At 45.0% G+C, this 20,059-nt stretch overlaps 1 protein-coding gene across 18 annotated transcripts in view; it reads left to right on the top strand.

Annotated features, from left to right (window-relative positions):
* The window catches only part of TTLL5 (tubulin tyrosine ligase like 5), a 239,726-nt gene that overhangs the window by 5,189 nt on the left and 214,478 nt on the right, over nt 1–20,059 (top strand). For all 18 annotated transcript variants that reach the window (XR_012655815.1, XR_012655816.1, XM_075065558.1 and 15 more), the window contains 7 exons: nt 918–1,024; nt 2,950–3,032; nt 3,792–3,898; nt 4,440–4,570; nt 5,229–5,311; nt 7,497–7,566; nt 7,888–7,972. Coding sequence is in view for 16 of the 18 variants with exons in the window: in XM_075065558.1 (XP_074921659.1) it covers nt 918–1,024; nt 2,950–3,032; nt 3,792–3,898; nt 4,440–4,570; nt 5,229–5,311; nt 7,497–7,566; nt 7,888–7,972 (666 nt within the window). In the remaining 2 variants the exon portion in view is untranslated. The remainder of the gene's footprint in view (nt 1–917; nt 1,025–2,949; nt 3,033–3,791; nt 3,899–4,439; nt 4,571–5,228; nt 5,312–7,496; nt 7,567–7,887; nt 7,973–20,059) is intronic.

Below are 20,059 nucleotides of genomic sequence, written 5' to 3' on the forward strand. Positions count from 1 at the left end.
ATAGAGGCTACTGTTCCCAGTATGCAATGTGGCCTGGCTGCTTGGCTCAAAATAGGTTACTGGATTTTGGCACCTATAGGCTCCATAGGCTGCTGAGTGGCCATGGACAACCTGTGGAATTCTGGGCTGCAATCCTATTGTTTTTGACACAAGTTAAAAAGAGAGGGTGTAGATAGTGTCACTCGTGTAGAACAATGTGTAATTCCTGTTGCTTATTTAATTTGAGCTCAGGATGCCAGCACAGTGGCCACTTAGTGCACTTGGGAGTACAGATCTGAAGCAGGGCAGCAGTGCACTGGTATCCAATCCTTATACAGTGGAGTGGTTCCTGCTTTGCTTGGGTTGGTGGGGTTAGGAGTGTGGATATGGTATTAGTGCTGTATTCCTCTGTCCTTGGGTGTGGCTCATGCTTTGTGTAGAGATGTGATTCCTGAGACCTTTAGCGCAGAAGGGTGAGGCTCCTCTTGAGGTCAAGTTATGCAAGTTACTTAACCAGTTAGTCATATCAATTAAATATAAAAGCTCAAGGTAAAATGAAGGCAGGAAAGAGATGTCAGGAGAAGCTGTCTGGATTGGTTGTGTTGGAATTGGTCACGGTTTGTTCTTCGTCAAGCCAATGCTGTCTGAAAAACATCCCCCAACTAGAAGCCTTTGTTATGGAGGGTGACTTTCTCCCTTGAATGAGACCTGCTTTGTTCTGGATTGGACCGAAGCAAAAAAAAAGTTTTGGGTTAGGATTTACTCATACTTTAAGCTAACTTGTGCCTGCATATCACACTTGCAGGCTGGTGTGCAAGCCTGGGAATGTGTGACACTGCTGTGGGGGGACTAAACTAGGACTCCTTCATAATGAGTAATCCACTGTATATCCATGAGGCTCAGTTGCTCTCATATTGTTAACCATCTCTCTGTTGCAGGGATCACCCATGCATCATGTGGACTGGCGGCTGCAGGAGGATCCCCATATTGGTGTTTCATGCAGAAGCCATTCTGACCAAGGACAGTTACATCCGACTGATTGGAGGTGGGTGCAATTACCTGTGCCAACTCTAGGTTTGCTGTAGTGAGGAGAGGGGTTGTGTAGCCTCTAAGCAAGTGCCTGCCTCCTTTTTGAGGTGGCGGGGGGGAAAAAAGATGTCAGGAGAGACTGTCTGGATTGGCCGTGTTTTGGGATTGGTCACAATATTTTCTTGTCAAGCCAATGCTGAGAGCCACTTGTTCAGAAAACATTCTGCAACTAGAGGCCTGAGTTGTGAAGAGTGGCCGTTCTCCCTTGAATGAGACATATTTGGTTCTGGACTGGACCTAGTTGCCTCTAAACGGTTCATTGACCTGTGTTTGTATTAGAATCTAGATCGGGGTGGGCAAACTACAGCCCACGGGATTGCCACTCCTGTGGCGCTTGGAGCTAAGGCAGGCACCCTGAAGTGCCTGGCACCACTTCCCTGTGGCCCCTAGGGAATGGGGGCAGAAGGCTCTGTGTGCTGCCCTTGCCTGCAGGCACTGCCCCCCTCAGCTCCCATTGGTTGGGAATGGGGAACTGCGGCCAATGGGTGCTTCAGGCGAGGTACCTGCAGGGGAGGTGAGGCCTGTGGCATGAACCAAACAGGTCCATGCAGCCAAGACTATTTTGAGGTGTGCAGAAGATATTGAGATAACACTCTGAAGTGTTGCAAAAGAGCCTATGAAGAGAGCTGTAAAGAAATCAGGGGTTTGTTGGCAATCAAATATCTGAAAAGTCTGAGAACAAATGGTACCTCTTGTGTCATAAGAGACTGGACTGACTAAAGGTGAATATTTGACCACTGAGGGATTGGTATAATCCAAGGCTGCATCACCGTGTGCGTTCCATTCGGAGTTGCACAGGGATCTTGTGTAACCCTGTGCTTTGCCAAGTGCTGTTGCATCTAGAGACTCATCAGGGATGTAATATAACTGCAGTATGCAAAGTGTGACTACTGCAACAAGACCCTACTTCACATCCTGTGTGGATGCCAACGCCACTCTGGAGCCTGTTGGCACCACCACAACACCATCCAAAACTGGTTGGTGAAAGCCATCCTGCCATCCCTGGGGAAGATCGCCAGCGACTCTGCCATCCCTGAGATGGACAGCTGACTGTGAGCTGACATCATCATGACCAACATGGAAAAGAAGGTCCTCATGGTGGACATAACAGTGCCATTTGAAAACAGGCCCCCGCCTTCCACGCAGCCCAAGCTCAGAAGGTGCTGAAATACACCCCGCTGGCTGACACCCTGAGAGCCCAGGGCTATGAGGTGCAGATTTACGCTCTGGTCATGGAGGCCTTGGTGGCGTAGGACCCCCACAATGAGCCAGTGCTGAGAGCATGTGGAGTCAGTTGGCGCTACGCCCAGCTCATGAGACCGCTCATGGTGTCCGACACCATCAGGTGGTCCAGAGACATCTACAAAAAGCACATCACGGGACACCCTTAGTATCAGGTTGAGTAATTGAGAATGCCGGTCAGGGAAATAACCCACTTCCTCCCCTGACAAACCAAGGGATGCACCCCACCCATGTACTTATTCACTACACCAATACTGACTTGGACTCTAAATACATTCTGAGTGGCATACCTGAGACCAATTATCCACTGATATTTTAAAAGCTCCTACACCCCAATCTGAATCTATGCTCGTTATGTACTATGTATGGATCCTGTGAACCTTATGAGGGATTACAAGTATCGGTTACAACTTGAGCCTGACCCCAGATGTACAGTACCTTCCCTCTTAACTTGTGTAAATTAGATTTTAAACATTAGCTTTAATAAAAATATATAACTGCAGTGTGCAAAGTGCAATGGCACTCTTCTCCCTCTTGAAGCGGTGCAGAGTGCATGTATCTTGCTTTGCTATTATTGGGTGCTCAGGCTGTCGGTACCTCAGCTGCTGTCACTAACTCCATCTCTTGCCTTCTTCACAGAGCGCTATCGCTTGTCTTATAAGATTGTGAAAACAGACAGCCGCCTGGTGCGCAGCATTCTGACTGCCCATGGATTCCACGAGGTGTGTGCACCAGATCTAAAGGATATTAAGAGCCACTGAGTTTAGGACACGTGTTGCAAAGGTCGAAATTCTGGGCTTCTTTCCGAATCAAGATATAGCACATGATCCTGGGCCTGTGGTGCTTTTAACCTTCAGCCAATCTATCAGGGAACACTGCACAATTCTACTATCCTGCAGGGGTGCTCTGTTCTCTGATTGTAAACCCAGTTTTTGAAGTATCCTTAGCTGGAAGAATACAGGTTGATCTTGTTTTTTTAATTTTTTTTTCTCCCTTTTGGAGCCTCATTTCACACCCTAAGATAGCAGGCAGGAGCGTGTGTGGTGATGTATTTATAATGCTTATCATTCTCTAGCTCCTACCAGGTTCTATGTCAGCACCCTATGTACAGTCAAGGGTATTTCAGCAGGTACCTGTGAGTGAGTTCTTTTAAGAGATGGATTGGGTTTCAGTCTCCCAGGACTTTGGGACTTCAGAATGCTTTATAAATGGATTTAGACTGCCTATGAAAATAGCTTTTTCCCAACAGCTGTATCTAGGGTTGGGATATGACAGCTATTTAATAGCTCCCCTAGCAAAACTGTGTAACATCTTGGGTTAGAAATATAACAAACTGTAGTGGTGACCAATCCATGAGTGGGTAGATGGGACTTTTAGGCTAGAAACTTCCCAGGTCCCTCAAAGTAGAGGGCAGAGTGTTTGTTTGTTACTAGTGGTAGTATGGTCTGTCTCATCTGTCCTTGGCTTTGTCCCATCCTCAGGTACACCCCAACAGTAGTGATTATAATCTCATGTGGACGGGATCCCACCTGAAGCCCTACCTGCTGCGCACCCTCTCAGATATTCAGAAAGTCAACCACTTCCCTAGGTAAGAGCTTTGCTGAACAAATTCACTAGTGTCTGGAGGGGACTGAAAATCAATGTCTCCAAGTAATGTGTGGGGTGGGTGATGCAGAGATCCCAGAGCATCAGGACTGAGCCACATATTCTATCTCCCATTCCTTTCTGGCAATAGAAAGACCGCACTTAGGTTTAGTGCACTTGCCTTTCTAGCCCAGGTACTGGGCATCTCATTGTATTTGGTGCACAATTGAAGGGGGTTGGGTGGGTTCTCTGTAGGACCTGGTAGATGTTTGTCCATGTCACTAAAACTACAGTTCTGATCAGTCTCTGCCTTGGGAGGCTAATGACAGGAATACCATGAGTGCTGCAGATGGGGATTGAGGGGTATTGGCAAAGCTAAAGGGAGACCCTGGACTGGAATAGGAGGGGATTCTGCAGTTTGGGATTGAGGTTTCTCTGGTAGAGCAGAGAGCCCTAGTAGCTAAACCCTCAGTGCTAGGACACTGATGTGGGTTGCTGAGAGATGCTTCATGGAGAAGACGCAGCTGCTGATTTTGTAATTTCAGGTCATATGAACTGACTCGGAAAGACCGATTGTACAAGAATGTTAGTCGCATGCAGTATACGCACGGGTTCAAGACATTCCACATCTTACCTCAGACCTTCATCCTGCCAACAGAGTACCAGGAGTTCTGCAGTAAGTGACTGGGTGGCAATGCCCAGCCCCTGAACAGCAGCCAGGGAGTAATTAGGTGTATGGGGGGAGATTGTGCTTATCCAGTTTTGTGCTTGGGGCCCCTGAGAAAAACAACTCAGCTTGTGCTGTGAACAACAAAATTGCAGGGAAGGGAGGCTAAAATAACACTACTGGAAACAGGTTTTTTTGGCTTGTTTATATCATCCTTGTCCTATGAGTGTTGCTTACCCCATGCCTAGCTGAGTCCATGGCCTCAGTGTGAGATCTGAGCCCTTCAGCATTATCAGCTGCAGATGAAAGAGATCCTAGTGCCTGAGGGCTAATGGATCTGAGCATCGGAGGGCTTATCCTTAAGAATTGCTGTAGACCAACACCATAGCATCTCTGGCCAACATCTGGGAATGCTAGCGGGAGGGGGAAGCACCAGGAGGAATACCAGATGGAGAAGAGAAGCCAGTGTCCAGCTTAAGTGATCAGACTTACTGAGGGCATTTGGGGCTTTCTGATACCGTAGGGAAAAGCAGGACAAGCGAAGAAATTGTTCGTTCATGCTAGAACTGTTAGAAGCTCTGTAACAGTTTCCCATTGTGGGGAACACGCTGGCAGCCCTTGCAAAAAGTTGGTAGACTTTTCAGATTCATGCTTCTCTCTTGACTAGGTTTTTATTCAAAGGACAGGGGTCCCTGGATAGTGAAACCTGTGGCCTCTTCCAGGGGGCGAGGTGTCTACCTGGTCAACAATGTAAGTGTTCAGCAGAATCCTGACCTTCCCCAGATAATGCTGCATTCCATTCCCTCGTATTTTCACCCTTTGGCAAGTGCCATGGTAATCTCATGAGCAGGTGACACTGCTGTCAGTTTCAGCACCATTATGTTTCTGGTAGGTGATCAGCACCCCAAGCAGATGGCATGCCTCACAGCATCCTATTTTTCCATGATTCATGTCCTGCAACGCATGCCTTTTAAGTCTCAGATGCAGCAGTAACCAGAAGACTGTTCCTGATGCAATATGAATAGCTGTGCAGCTGCATCCTGGGCTTCCCTAATGGTGAAGGCTGCCTAGAGGGGGGAAAGCTGTAGGAGTGGGGCTCCCAGGCTGTCTGACACAGAGAGCTGGATCCTATATTCATCATTGTGCATCTTACCTTCACGGGCCCTGAGTTGTCTTCTCCCATGGCCATTTGATCGCCCCAATTAGTTAAGTAACTTTCATCAAAGTGAAATCCCCCAGTGGTAGGGAGAGGCCTTTGTTCTGGATACAGAGGGCTCTGGGATTCATGGTGCTGATGGTGCCAGGCCTCTCGAGGGCTGATGCTCTGAGCACAATGTGTAGTTGCCTTGCCCTTTGCATGCTGTGCAGAGAATCAGTTTCTCACTAGTGGCTCCAGTTGAGAATCAATTGCCAAGAGGGGTTGAGGGGATTCTGAGCCTTAGGAATTAATGGGACAAATGTTCCTGGCATACTACCAAGCTGGTTGCTGAGTTGCTTTGTGTTCATTTACTCCCTCCTCTGTCCCTGCAGCGAAGGGGCCAGGTTGCTTCATCTGTCCTCTACCTGGATCCTTTCCCATGGAATAAGGGAGCAGCTAGCCAAGTGCATGAAGTAACTCTTTCCAGAGCTGCACTCAGCTTTGCTCTTTGTTTGAAGGAGAGGGAGTGCATGCTCAAGTGATGGGCAGGTAGCCATGAACTGAGGAAAGGGCCCTCCTGGGATCTCTCTGTATCTATTCCAGCAATATGTCAGCTGGTTTGGCCCAAAGATTTCCCTTTTCTTAGTGTGACCTCCACACAGAGTGTTTTTTCTAGAATCTGTTCATGGAAAGTGTTTTTAAAAAAATAAAAATCCTCAACTATTTGTCTGATCCAGAGTAAAACACACACTGCCATTTTTGTGTCATACCAAGAGAGCCTGAGCTCTCATTCTTTAGTTAGCTTAGATTTCCCTTGGCCAGAACAAGAGCAGTGTGGATCTCCAGACACAAATGAATGAAAGACAGGGAGGTGGATTAGATTTGTCTCCTTCACAGACTGGGACAAGAATCTTAACTAATCTGGATCATTTTTAGTTGCAAGGGGCAGAAAGAGGGATTTACAGACAGTGAAGAGTAAGTCTCCTGAAGAGGTTGCTTTCTGCAAGTTACACAGCTTCCCACCCCAGTCAGTGATCTGTGCCTGTGTCACTGAAGAGCGTATCTGGTTGCCCACGGATTTGTGTATTTGTCGTAGATCTATAATGGAGCTTCCTATCGTGAGCTCCCATGTCAGCACAGCAGCCTCACTGCTATCTGACACTGGGATAAGGGGAGCTCAGCTAGGCAGGGATGAGTAGTTGGGTAACAGCCCTGGAGCTGACCACAGAGATTGAAGGTGTGAGATGGTCATCTCCCCCACTCTTGGCTCTCTCCTTCAATATGCTGGAGACCCCTGAAATTAAGATCTTGGCACAGGATTTACTCCTTCTATTCCTGGATCTCCCTCCACCAATAGCCAGTCCTCGATGCCTGAGAAGAAAGTGAACCCCCTAATCCTGTGCTTGGTCAATATACCTAACATCACAGTAGTAGGAAGTCAATGTGACTGTCATTTGAGACTTCCAGCCCCTAACTTCTTGTGCATAATTGCTGTGTAGCTCTTAAACAGCTATTGAGACCAATTCAGGAGAACACTTGTGTGTAATTTTAAATTTATATAATGTGTAAAGCACTTCGGGATCTCTGGGATGGCAGGTTCTTTGGAAATATAGTAACACCCTGATTAAGCTTCTGATCAGGGTCTGATTACCCTAAATACCCTGTTACTGGCCAGACTTTCCCCTAGCAGAAGCTGCTACAGCACAGAATGACTTTAGAATGAAAAGGTTCTTGTTAAAATCAGCCTTTGGATTTGTGGTTTCCTCACTCTTGGACTGATGCTGTCTTGTTCTGTAGCCGAACCAGATTTCCCTGGAAGAGAATATCCTGGTGTCCCGCTACATCAACAACCCCCTTCTCATAGATGGTGAGTGTGTGGGAATTGACTGCTTCCTCTGAGTTTCCTGACCAGATGGTCTCAGCAGCCTATGGATAGCTATTTGGGCTGCCATGCGTTCTTTGATAGGTAAATCTCTCCAGTACGCTAGAGCTATGGTTGTGGGGTGGGGGTGGAAGAGATTCTTCAAACCCAGGCTCTGAACATCAAGTGAGCAGAAGCTGATAGACTGTCTATTTTACACTTCCATTGCTCTCAGAAGGATCTGCTGCTCCCCCCTCAGCTGGGTTCAGATTCTAGTGGCTCTTGGGAAGTATTTGTGGTCACTGATTCCTGCTAATCTTCTTCCAGACTTCAAATTTGATGTGCGCCTCTATGTACTGGTGACGTCCTATGATCCACTTGTTGTCTACCTCTACGAGGAAGGACTAGCCAGGTAGGATGCACACCCCTTCCCTCAAGGCAGTTGAATCTGAAGCTTTAGGATCAAGAGAGCTTCTCCCTACCCTTGCCATGCTCATCTTTGATTCAGAGGCCTGGCAGAGAAGGCGCGCCTCAAAGTTTTAGCTGTAGGTATTTAGTGATGCTGGTGTGTCGTGTCTCCCCTCCCCCCCCATGCCTCAGACTGCATTGGAATAACTGACTTTAATGACTTGGTTATGGGAGGGGAAAAGTCTTGATAAAGCAAATTCTTGGAGTGATTGTCCACACAGATTCCATTTTTGTGCACCTGCAACCCATGTACTTGAGATCAGATTCTTTTTGGCTAGTGTCAGTTGGGGCTCCACAGATAGCAACAAGGAACTGAGAGATGGTTGTGCCCACTTTGCCTGGGGGTAGTTGAGGGAAGGGTACCTAGAGACCAGGCATGGCCCCAGCACCATCTGCTTCTCTTGAGCAGTCTACGATTCACCTTTGATTTTAGGATAGCTCATTTGTGAGCAAGAATTAGTTGTTTCCTTTTGCCAGTTGGTATATGTAAGAATATAAGAGGCCATACTGGGTCAGACCAAAGGTCCATCCAGCCCAGTATCCTGTCCACTCACACTGGCCAATGCCAGGTGCCCCAGAGGGAGTGAATCTAACAGTTAATGATCAAGTGATCTCTCTCCTGCCATCCATCTCCACCTCTGACAAACAGAGGCTAGGGACAGCATTACTTACCCATCCTGGCTAATAGCCATTAATGGACTTAACCTCCATGAATTTATCCAGTTCTCTTTTTAAATCCTGTTATAGTCCAAGCCATCACAACCTCCTCAGGCAAGGAGTTCCACAGGTTGACTGTGCACTGTGTGAAGATGAATCTCCTTTTATTTGTTTTAAACCTGCTGCCCATTAATTTCATTTGGTTGCCCTAGTTCTTATATTATGGGAACATGTAAATAACTTTTCCTTATTCAATTTCTCCACGCCACTCATGATTTTATATACCTCTATCATATCTCTCCTCAGTCTCCTCTTTTCCCAGCTGAAAAGTCCTAGGCTCTTTAATCTCTCCTCATATGGGACCCATTCCAAACCCCAATCATTTTAGTTGCCCTTCTATGAACCTTTTCTAATGCCAGTATATCTTTTTTGAGATGAGGCAACCACATTTGTACACAGTATTCAAGATGTAGGTGTACAGTGGATTTATATAAGGGCAATAATATATTCTCTATCCTTTTTTAATGATTCCTAACATCCTATTTGCTTTTTTGACTGCCACTGCACGAACGTCTTCAGAGAACTATCCATGGTGACTCCAAGATCTTTCCTGATTCGTTGTAACTAAATTAGCCCCCATCATATTGTATGTATAGTTGGGATTATTTTTTCCAATGTGCATTATTTTACATTTATCCACATTAAATTTCATTTGCCATTTTGTTGCCCAATCACTTAGTTTTGTGAGATTTTTTTGAAGTTCTTCAGTCTGTTTTGGTCTTAATTACCTTGAGCCGTTTAGTATCTTCTGCAGACTTTATCACCTCACTGTTTACCCCTTTCTTGAGATCATTTATGAATAAGTTGAACAGGGTTGGTCCTAGGACTGACCTTTGGGGAACACCACTAGTTACCCCTCTCCATTCTGAAAATTTACCATTTATTCCTACCCTTTGTTCCCTGTCTTTTAACCAGTTCTCAGTCCATGAAAGGATCTTCCTTCTTATCCCATGACAACTTAATTTATGTAAGAGCCTTTGAGGGACCTTGTCAAAGGCTTTCTGGAAATCTAAGTACATTATATCCACTGGATCCCCCTTGTCCACATGTTTGTTTGACCTCTTCAAAGAACTCTAATAGCAGGGGTGGCTCCAGGCACCAGCATACCAAGCGCATTCCTGAGGTGGCAAGCCACGGGGGGGGGTCACTCTGCCAGTCGCTACGAGGGCAGCAGGCAGGTTGCCTTTGGCGGCATGCCTGTGGAAGGTCCGCTGGTCCCATGGCTTTGGTGGTCCTCTCGCAGGTATGCCGCGGGACTGGGGACTTTCTGCAGGCAAGCTGCTGAAGGCTGCCTGCCATGCTTGGGGAGGCAAAATACCTAGAGCTGCCCCTGTCTAATAGATTAGTAAGACTTGATTTCCCTTTACAGAAACCATGTTGACTTTTGCCCAACACTTTGTTCTTCTACGTGTCTGATAATTTCATTCTTTACTATTGTTTCAACTAATTTGCCTGGTACTGATGTTAGACTTACTGGTCTGTAATTGCTGGGATCACCTCTAGAGCCCTTTTTAAATATTGGCGTTACATTAGCTATCTTCCAGTCATTGGGTACAGATGCCAATTTAAAGGACAGGATACAAACCATAGTTCTACGATTTCACATTTGAGTTCTTCCAGAACTCTTGGATGAATGCCATCTTGTCCCGGTGACTTGTTGCTATTAAGTTTATCACTTAATTCCAAAACCTCCTCTAGTGGCACTTACAAAGGACGGCTCAGGTCTGGCAATCTCCCTAACATCCTCAGCCATGAAGACTGAAGCAAAGAATTCGTTTAGTTTTTCTGCAATGACTTTATCGTTTTTAAGTGTTCCTTCTGTATCTCGATTGTCCAGGGACCCTACTGGTTGTTTAGCAGACTTCCTGCTTCTGATGTACTTAAATATTTTATTACCTTTTGAGTTTTTGGCTGGCTGTTCTTCAAACTCCTTTTTGGCTTTTCTTATTACGTTTTTACATTTAATTTGGCAATGTTTATGCTCCTTTCCATTTACCTCACCAGAATTTGACTTCCGCTTTTAAAAGATGCCTTTTTATCTCACTGCCTCCTTTATATGGTTAAGCCATGGTGGATCTTTTGGTTGTGGTTTGGTGGAGGGTGGGTGGGTGGTGGTTGTGGGTTGTGTGGTGTTTGGTTTGTTTGTGTGGTGGTGGTGGTTTGTGTGGGTGGTTGGTGGTTGCGGTGGTTTTAATTTAGGGTATACATTTAAGTTGGGCCTCTATCGTGTCTTTGAAAAGTATTCATGCAGTTTGCAGGGATTTTGCTCTAGTCACTGTACCTCTTTAATTTCTGTTTAACTAACCAGATTTTTGCATAGTTCTCTTCCTTTCTGAAATTAAATGCCAGTGTTGGGCTATTGAGGTGTTCTTCCCACCACAGGAATGTTAAATTTTGTTATGGTCACGATTTCCAAGTGGTCCTGTTAGTTACCTCTTGGACCAGATCCTGCACTCCACTCAGGACTAAATCGATAATTGCCTTCCCCTTGTGGGTTCCTGTCCCAGCTGCTCTGAGAAGCAGTCATTTAAATTACTGAGAAATTTTGTCTCTGTATTTCGTCCTGAGGTGACGTACCCAGTCAGTATGGAGATAATTGAAATCCCTTACTATTATTGAGTTCTTTATTTTGATAGCCTCTCATCTCCCTTAGCATTTTATTGTCACTATCACTGTCCTAGTCAGGTGGTTGATAATGGCTCTCTACTGTTATATTCTTGTAAGAGCATGGAATTACTGTCCATAGAGATTCTATGAAACATGTGGCTTCATTTAAGATTTTTACTTCATTTGATTCTACATTTTCTTTCACATAGTGCCACCTTCCCTCCCACCACACATCCTGTTTTGTCCTTCCGATATTATTTTGTACCTCAGAATGATTGTGTCCCATTGATTTGTCCCCACTCCACCAGGTTTCTATGATGCCTACATATACCTTTAACACGAGGTACTCTAGTTCACCCATTTATTTAGATTTCTAACATTTGTGTACAAGCACTTTAAAAAAACTTGTCACTGTTTGTCTGCCCTCTTCTAATGTGTCAGGTTCTTTTACGTGAATGTTTCTCATCTGATCTGGCCCACACTTTAGCCTCTTCCATCCTCTCCTCCTGACTAAAACCTAGAGAATCTCTATCAATAGACTCTCCTCTAAAGTGCACCCATACAGTGAGTGAATGAGGTGAGGCTGAAGTTCTTCCTGCTGGAGAAGTCAGTGCAGGCTTCCTCAGACTCTGGAATAGCTTCGGAGAAGCCTCAATGTGTGGTTCTGTCCATCTCCCTCAGTGCCCTGGTAAGTTGCACTCCTAGGCTACTTCCTCTGAAAGGCCTCTTTTGTCCACCAGTCATCAGCGTTGATGTCTGGTAGAGGCAGGAAAGAGCATTGTTCTAAAGATGACCCCAGACACAGATTGGGCCTCCTGCTGGTGCCAGGGAAGGTGAGTTATGTCAACTGAAGTCAAAGCAAGTCATAAGATGGAGAAGACACTTGATACCTCAGTGCTGATATTTAAGGCAGCTCAGGTGGTACCATCTAAAGCTTAGGAATGTACTCCCTCTAGTACTGGCCCCAGCATAGTGTACTTCTGTATCTGGCACTTATACATTTATCGCATCATTTGGTGGGCCCAGTACTAAAAACAATGTTAAAATATTCCAGGAGGTAATTTAACATGTCCCTCCACCCCCCTATTGTAGAACATCCATGTGTGTCCAGGGAAGATACCTCTGTGCAAACCTCCCTGGTTCATAGGCAGGATACTTCTGACAGAATTGTCCTTCTGTTAGAGGAGGGTATATTCCTTCTCCTCTTCCCTAAAACGTATTGGGAAATCATCCCCTCATCTTCCATCCCCCCCCCCCGGATCACTTAGGAGGGGAAGTCAAAAAGATCTAGATGATATTCAGTTAGAGGAGCTAAGAACACATAGTCATAGTGAGCACCTGTCCTGGTATCATTGATGTGCCCTCCTCCCCACTCTCCTTCCTGCACCAATCATACTGGATCACCTGGGATATTTGGCCCTATTTCTGAAAGCCAGCATTCTCTGCTGTATCCAGAGCTGAAGAGATGAATTCAGTTTCCAGCAGCTGTAGAACTCAACTCATTTGTGAAGAGGCAAGAGGAGAAGAATGGAGAACAGCATTCTCCTGAGCAGGAGCATCAAATCCCAGCTCCAATGTTGTCCTGCCCTGATGAGGCAGTGACAGTACCTTCACTGACTTCAGAGGATTAATTCATTGTCTTCCAGGACCTGATAAAACAGATGGCTGATACCCTGTATGTCCTTCTAGAGACTGTAGAAGAAACTCATAGAAATGTAAGCCTAGAAGGATCTCAATTGGTCATAGTCAAGTCACCTGCCCTGAGGCAGGACTAAACTCTTGAATAATACTTGATGTAACTTGAGGAAAGTTGGCTGTACCAGTCAGTGATGGTCTGTTGTAATGTGCCAGATGGATGTTGCAGACATCAGCTTCTGTTTACTAACTTCAAGAAAGCAGGCAGAAGATATCATGCCTCTGAATATTTTTGTTAGCATCCCATGCCTGGCACTCTTGTGGTACAAGCTGTATCGGAGAGAACAAAACAGTAAGTCCTACAAAATACCCATGTGAGAGGACCCCACAAAAGCTCAACCTTGTTGGTTGAAAGCCTACAAATGAAGGAAGCAAACTATCAAGCACTATTCCCACAATAAGATCTTTTTTGAACTTGGACAATTATCCAATTTCTTGGATAAATTACCCAAGAAGCATCAGGAGGAACCATAATCTCTTATGGCTGATAGCCAATTAACTGCTCAAACATCTCTGCAGGCTGCACTGAATGTGCCTGACAAGAGATGCAAACAATGGCCACACCAATATCCATGAAGAGGTCATCATAACTTCAGCCCTCAGGGATCCCAAGAGAGATCTAAGCAGTAATGGAGAGCTTCCTTCAAATGGGAGGTCATCTGTTTAGCAGTGGCACTGATAAGGCACTACATACTTTGAAGGATTCCAGGCAACTCTATGCTCTTTGGGTCTCTGTCTCATCCCCTAAAACAGTGGCTGTCAACCTTTCCAGGCTACTGGATCCCTTTCAGGGGTTTGATTTTTTTTGTCTTGCATACCCCAAGTTTCATCTCACTTAAACTACTTGCTTATAAAATCTCTTATACAAAGGCAAAAGTTTCACAGCACACTATTACTGAAAAATTGCTTACTCTCATTTTTACCAGATAACTATAAAATAAATACAATGAAAAGTATCATTTTATATTCCAATTGATAGTGTATATAGAGCCAGTATAAACAAGCCATTGTCTGCATGAAATTTTAGTTTGCATTGACTTCACTAGTGCTTTCTGTGTAGCCTGTTGTAAAACTAGACAAATAGCTAAACGGGGACTTGTACTCCCTGGGAAAACCTCTGCGTACACCCAGGCGTATGCGTACCCTGGTTGAGAACCACTGCCCTTGTCAGGGGTCCTTCCCCAGTCTGAACTCTAGGGTACAGATGTGGGGACCTGTATGAAAACCCCCTAAGTTTATTTCTACCAGCTTAGGTTAAAACCTGGTATGCTGCCACCACCAGGTGATTTAACCAGAAACAGAGAAAGGACCACTTGAAGTTTCTGTTCCCCCAAAATATCCCCCGAAGCCCTTACACCCCCTTTCCTGGGGAGGCTTGAGAATAATATCCTAATCAAGTGATCAAAGACCCAAACCCCTGGGTCTCTGGACAATGGAAAAATCAGTCTGCTTCTTAGAAGCATTTTCTTAAAAGGAAAAGGTAAAAATCATCTCTGTAAAATCAGAATGGAAAATAACTTTGCAGGGTAATCAGATTCAAAGAGCCCAGAGGAACCCCCTCTAGCCTTAGTTTCAAAGTTGCAACAAAACAGGGATAGACGTCCCTTACAAAGGGAACATTCACAAGTTGAGAAAACAAAGATGAAACTAGTATGCCTTGCCTATCTGTTACAAGTTTGAAATATGAGAGACTTGTTCCGAAAGACTTGGAGAACATGGATTGATGTCTGGTCCCTTTTAGTCCCAAGACTGAACACCACCAAAACAGAGCACAGACAAAACCTGCCTTCTCTCTCCAGCCCCTTCCCCCCCCTTTTTCCCTTCCCCCCATTTGAAAGTATCTTGTCCCCTTATTGGTCCTTTGGGTCAGGTGTCAGCCAGGTTACCTGGGCTTCTTAAGCCTTTACAGGTAAAAGGATTTTGGTGCCTCTGGCCTGGAGGGATTTTATAGTATTGTAACAACCCTCTTGTATACTCTTCCCTTTTTATAGTTATGACAACCCTAAAAGAAAGCAATGTAAGCACCAGCTATAACTCGGGAGGTGTTTCTCAATGCAGTATTATTGCCAATCTCCATGATTGTCTGAGCCTCCAAGGAAGATGTAGAGATTTCATTGGTGGTAACCCATTGGTTCCTACTCAGCTGCCCTGAAGTCTGGGGCTTTGAATGGGCAGCAGGTCTAACAATCAGTGGCAGCCTGGATAGACCACCACAAGATCTATTTTACCCCTCTTTTCTCTTCCCCCCCCCCCCCCCCCCCCCTTGGCAACCACATTTTCAAGAAGCTTGGGCTGGAATTACCTTGGGCCATTGGGTCCTTCAGATCATAAGGAAGAGATGTCCCATGCATTTTCAGTCTCTTCCAAACCTCTTATCCCCTTCCGGTCCTTTTCCAGGGATACCTCTCAAGAGAGTATTGAGAGAGGAGGTTAGACTGCCTCTTACAACTGGGAGCAGGAACCAGGGGAGGAACTGCCCTTGAAGTTCAGGAGCAAGTGATTTTATTCCTACTATTTCTGAATCCTGAAGTAGAAAGGAGGCAGTATACCCACCCTCGATCTTTGTCTCAACCTCTTTGCCCACTATTTCAGATGCAAAATGGTGGACCCTGACTTCTAATGAAAGGAATTTAGATTTCATGGACTAGTTCATGGCTCTCAACCTGCAGCATGCCTATTTTCTTATCTCCGTATATCTGGTTCACAAAAAACCCTTTGATTCCTGATAGGAACTTCCCACTACCAATACTGAGTTCTGACCTTTTGGCCTCTCCACAGCTCTAAGGGTTTTTACTAAATGCCTGGCGTTAGTGGCGGTTCATCTAAGGAGACAAGAATCCAGGTACGCTTTTACCTGGACAATTGGCTAATTCAAGGAAGATCACCACCACAGGTGACTTAGCAAAGACAATCCTGAAATTCTCCATCTCTCCAAGTTTCAAAATTAACAGTGAAATCCTCAGATTCCAACTCAGACTATAAACTTCACATGAGCAATGTTAGACTCCAAATTAGTGAGGGCTTACCTTCCATAGCAAAGATTTCATACAATATTAGACCACTTGATCAGGTTTAGCCCCCACAACGCCACAAATGAGGGTGTTGAAGGCTTCTAGGGCAGATAGCCATTTACACTTATAACCACACAGTGTGCCAGACTGCAGCATCTGTCATAAACATACAGTTAAGGGTCGCATAAAATCCCTCCTTACCATGTAAAGGGTTAATCCCTCCTTTACCTGTAAAGGGTTAAGAAGTTCAAATAACCTGGTTGGCACCTGACCAAAAGGACCAATAAGGGGAGAAGATACTTTCAAATCTGTGGGGGAAGGTTTTTGTTTCCTTTTTTCTCTCTGGGTCAGTGAGGAACCAGGGCAGGGAAAATATATCTCCCTAAGCCATATCTGACCTAAGCATCTAATTACAGAAATAGTAAGGAAATGCGTTAGATTATCTTCTTGTTTTAGCTTGTAAATTTTCCCTGTGCTAAGAGGGAAGTTTATTCCTGTTCTTGTAACTTTAAAGTTTTGCCTAGAGGGGAAATCCTCTGTTTTGAATCTGATTACCTGGTAAATTACCTTCCATCCTGATTTTAGAGGTACTTCTTTTACTTTATCATAAAATCCTATTTTTTAAACATCTGGTCTGTGCTCACTTTGGTCTCTCTCAAGCCTTCCCAGGAAAGGGGGTGAAGGGGAGGGGGGGAATATTTCAGGGAAACAGGAACTCCAAGTGGTTCTTTTCCTGAATCTTTGTCTAACTCATTTGGTGGTGGCAGCAGTGCTCATCTAAGGACAAGGAGGGATTTGTGGCTTGGGAAGTTTTTAACCTAAGTTGGTAGAAAAAAGTTTAGGGGGTTTTTATGTGTCCCCCCACATCTATACCTCAGAGTTCAAAGTGGAGAGGGAACCCTGAGAGCATTGATCTAGGCAGAAAATGGCTGAGATCAGTAGCTCTCCAGCAGATGCTGCATGGACATGATTGTCATGGTCCCACTAGAATTGTCAAATTGATTAACAGAACCACTTTAGATATGCAGTGGAGTTCCATAATCTCTCTCTTCCTACAAAGATGTTGGTAACCAATGCCTTCGTTCAGGAAGGGCTCCTCTTGAGCTATTGAAAAGTCAAGGACTGGTCTCCTCAGGAAGCAAGTCTGCACGCAAACAATTTAGAGGTCAGGGCAATCTCCCTGGCATGCAGCTTTTTCTATCCCTTCTTAATGTCTGTCAGCACTTGAATTGCTGATTCAACACCACAGCAATGCCCTGTATCCATGGCTCTCAACCTTTTGAGACTACTGTACCCCTTTCAGGAGTCTCATTTGTCTTGCATACCCCTACATTTTACCTCACTTAAACTACTTGCTTACAAAATCAGACATAAAAAGACAAAAGTGTCACAGCACACTATTACTGAAACTGCTTACTCTCATTTTTACCATTTAATTATAAAATCAATTGGAATATAAATATTGTACTTACATCTGTGTATACTGTATAGAGCAGTATAAACAAGTCGTCTCATATACAATTTTAGTTTGTACTGACTTCCTTAATGCTTTCTATATAGCATTTTGTAAAATGAGGCAAATATCTAGATGAGTTGATGTACTCTCAGAAGACCCCTGTATACCCTCTGGTGTACACATACCCCTGCTTGAGAACCACTGCCTTGTATTAGGTTGGTAAGGGGATAGCAAGATTATCCCCTACTCTTTCAAGAAGCCATATTACTATGGGGAGTGATGCATTCTGTGTCAGATCTCATTGGTAGTTCTGCACCATCTGGGTCTTCAGAACACTCTGGTAGACCAGTTCAGCAGGGTCCTTTCCAAAAAAACACAGTTAGTCTTTCAGAGTCTCAGTTCTGCATCACATCTTTTGCAAATGAGGTGTCCTAGAAGTATACCTATTGTGGCTTGTTGCAAACAAGTGTCAAATTGTGTTGGGGGACAGGAGGGAGAAAGTCCACAGATGCCTTCCTCATCTTGTGGACAGCAGGCTACTGTGTGCCTTTCCACCAGTTCCAATGATACTAAGGATCTTGAAGAAACTGAGGCAGGATGCTGCTTGCATCATAACTCCAGCATGGCCAAAACAATTCTTGTACTCAGATCTGGTGAATCTGTCAACACAACTGCAGAACCTATTTACCATCCATAGTTTCCAGAGCAATGGTTGGATTCTGCACCCATATCCAGTATCCGTACGCCTGACTACCTTGATACTGGATGAAGGAATCCTACTGAGAGAAGCTGCTCTGCTCAGGTTCAGAATGTTCTACTGAGAGCAGGAAATCTTTGACCAGACATAACCTCTTTCATTAGCTGTATATTTTTCTATGAGCTTCTCAACACCATCCTTGTCCCTGATGGCACTAGTCTTTGCTTCAGGGCTAGCAGTTGGTCCAGAATTGCTATCTGGACTTTCCATCAGCTCCGTAAGAGTCCCTCTGACAGCAGTATCTGCAAATTGCTCTCCTATCTGTGGCCACACTGTTTTCCCCAGTCTCCAGTGACCATTACTGAAGCTTCTCATGCATGTTTTTCCCACAGTTTGAGAGCCCTGTCCTCCATGGGGCCTTAATATGACACTGGCAGGGTTGATGTGTTGCCTCTGAGTCTTTAGCAAGCTTTTAACAGATAGCTGCTAGGAAAATGGTTTTCATTGATTATTACCTCAGCTAGGAGGGATGGGGAGATTGAGGTTTGTATGTCAGTATTTTGCAATGCAGGGGTCTCCTTAGACCTTACTCTGTTTCTGCCCAGTGTTGTCTGAGTTCTGTGTAAATCAGTCAGTTCACCTCTTTATTCTTCCTTAAGCTTTACTCTAACCTTGAGTAAAGCAAAGCTTCGCGCACTGGATGTAGTGAGGGCATTGTCTTAGTTCTATCCAAACAGACATTTGACAACACATACATGCTACTTGTTGCATTTGCTGACAAAATCAAAGGGTGACCTTTATCTACTCTGAGGTTATCCAAGTGGGTCTCACAGTGTAAGAACTTGCTGTGAGTTAGCCAGGTCATATCAGAGCTCTTTCTATTAGGGCTCAGTCAGCTTAAATTGCTTGTTTGAGTAATATTCCCATACCTCACCTATTATGGGTCTCAAGACTGAATGCCCGTTTTGGTAGGATTGTTCTGCAGTCACTATTCAAACAGGACTCCTACCTGCCTCTAAGCAAATAGACAGCTGCTTGTTAGTCACCATGAGTGGAATCTGTTAGAATGGCTACTTATCCCACAGCAACTGTGGCTCTTTGAGATGCATTGTCCATACAAAATTTCTCAACTCGCCCTCATCTGCTAATGGGGAGTTCTATCCCTGTACCTTCTTGTATTGGTGAAGAATTGAGGCAGTTGGGTCCATTCAGCCATTTGTGCCCTCAGATGGGGAGGTTGCAAGGGCACAGGCATGACCACCAGATGGACATCGCTGGCCAAAAAGAATCTGACTTGAGCACAGGTAGTGCATGGGCACCAGGAGTGGAATCTGTGTGCAGACAGCACATCTTAAACTTGCTTACCCTACAGTAGCTACTGTACTTTCTCTGCCCCCACATCCACACCTTGTATTCTTTTTTAGAAGGGACTAATGTAAGTGGAGGCTAGTCTGTCTGGTGTGAGGTGTTGTGGAGGGTCTGCATGCTACTCTCAAAGGCCAGGTCTCTTGTAGACGTATAGTTCCATCAGCTACAGGATACCTGATGCATTATTATGGAATTGGTGCCAAAGGTAAAATCAGAAGCACATCCTGGGGTGTCACCTGAGGTCAGGGAATTAGCCTGACCCTGGTAGAGTGACCCATAGCTGTGCTGCTGCCCCACAGTTAAGCCCCACTGTGAGCTATCATGTGGAGTACTTTTAAATGATGGGAATAAGCCTACTCCTATCAACTTCCTCAATGAATCTTCAGCCACCTCCTCCCCCCACAAATCTGCAGAGCTAGTGAGTAGGTGGAGCAGGTGATGGCAATCCCCCAGGTATATCTAGCAATTGGATGGAGCAGA

This window comes from Chelonoidis abingdonii, chromosome 4 (genome assembly GCF_003597395.2).
Source record: "Chelonoidis abingdonii isolate Lonesome George chromosome 4, CheloAbing_2.0, whole genome shotgun sequence".
NCBI classification, from domain to species: domain Eukaryota; kingdom Metazoa; phylum Chordata; order Testudines; family Testudinidae; genus Chelonoidis; species Chelonoidis abingdonii.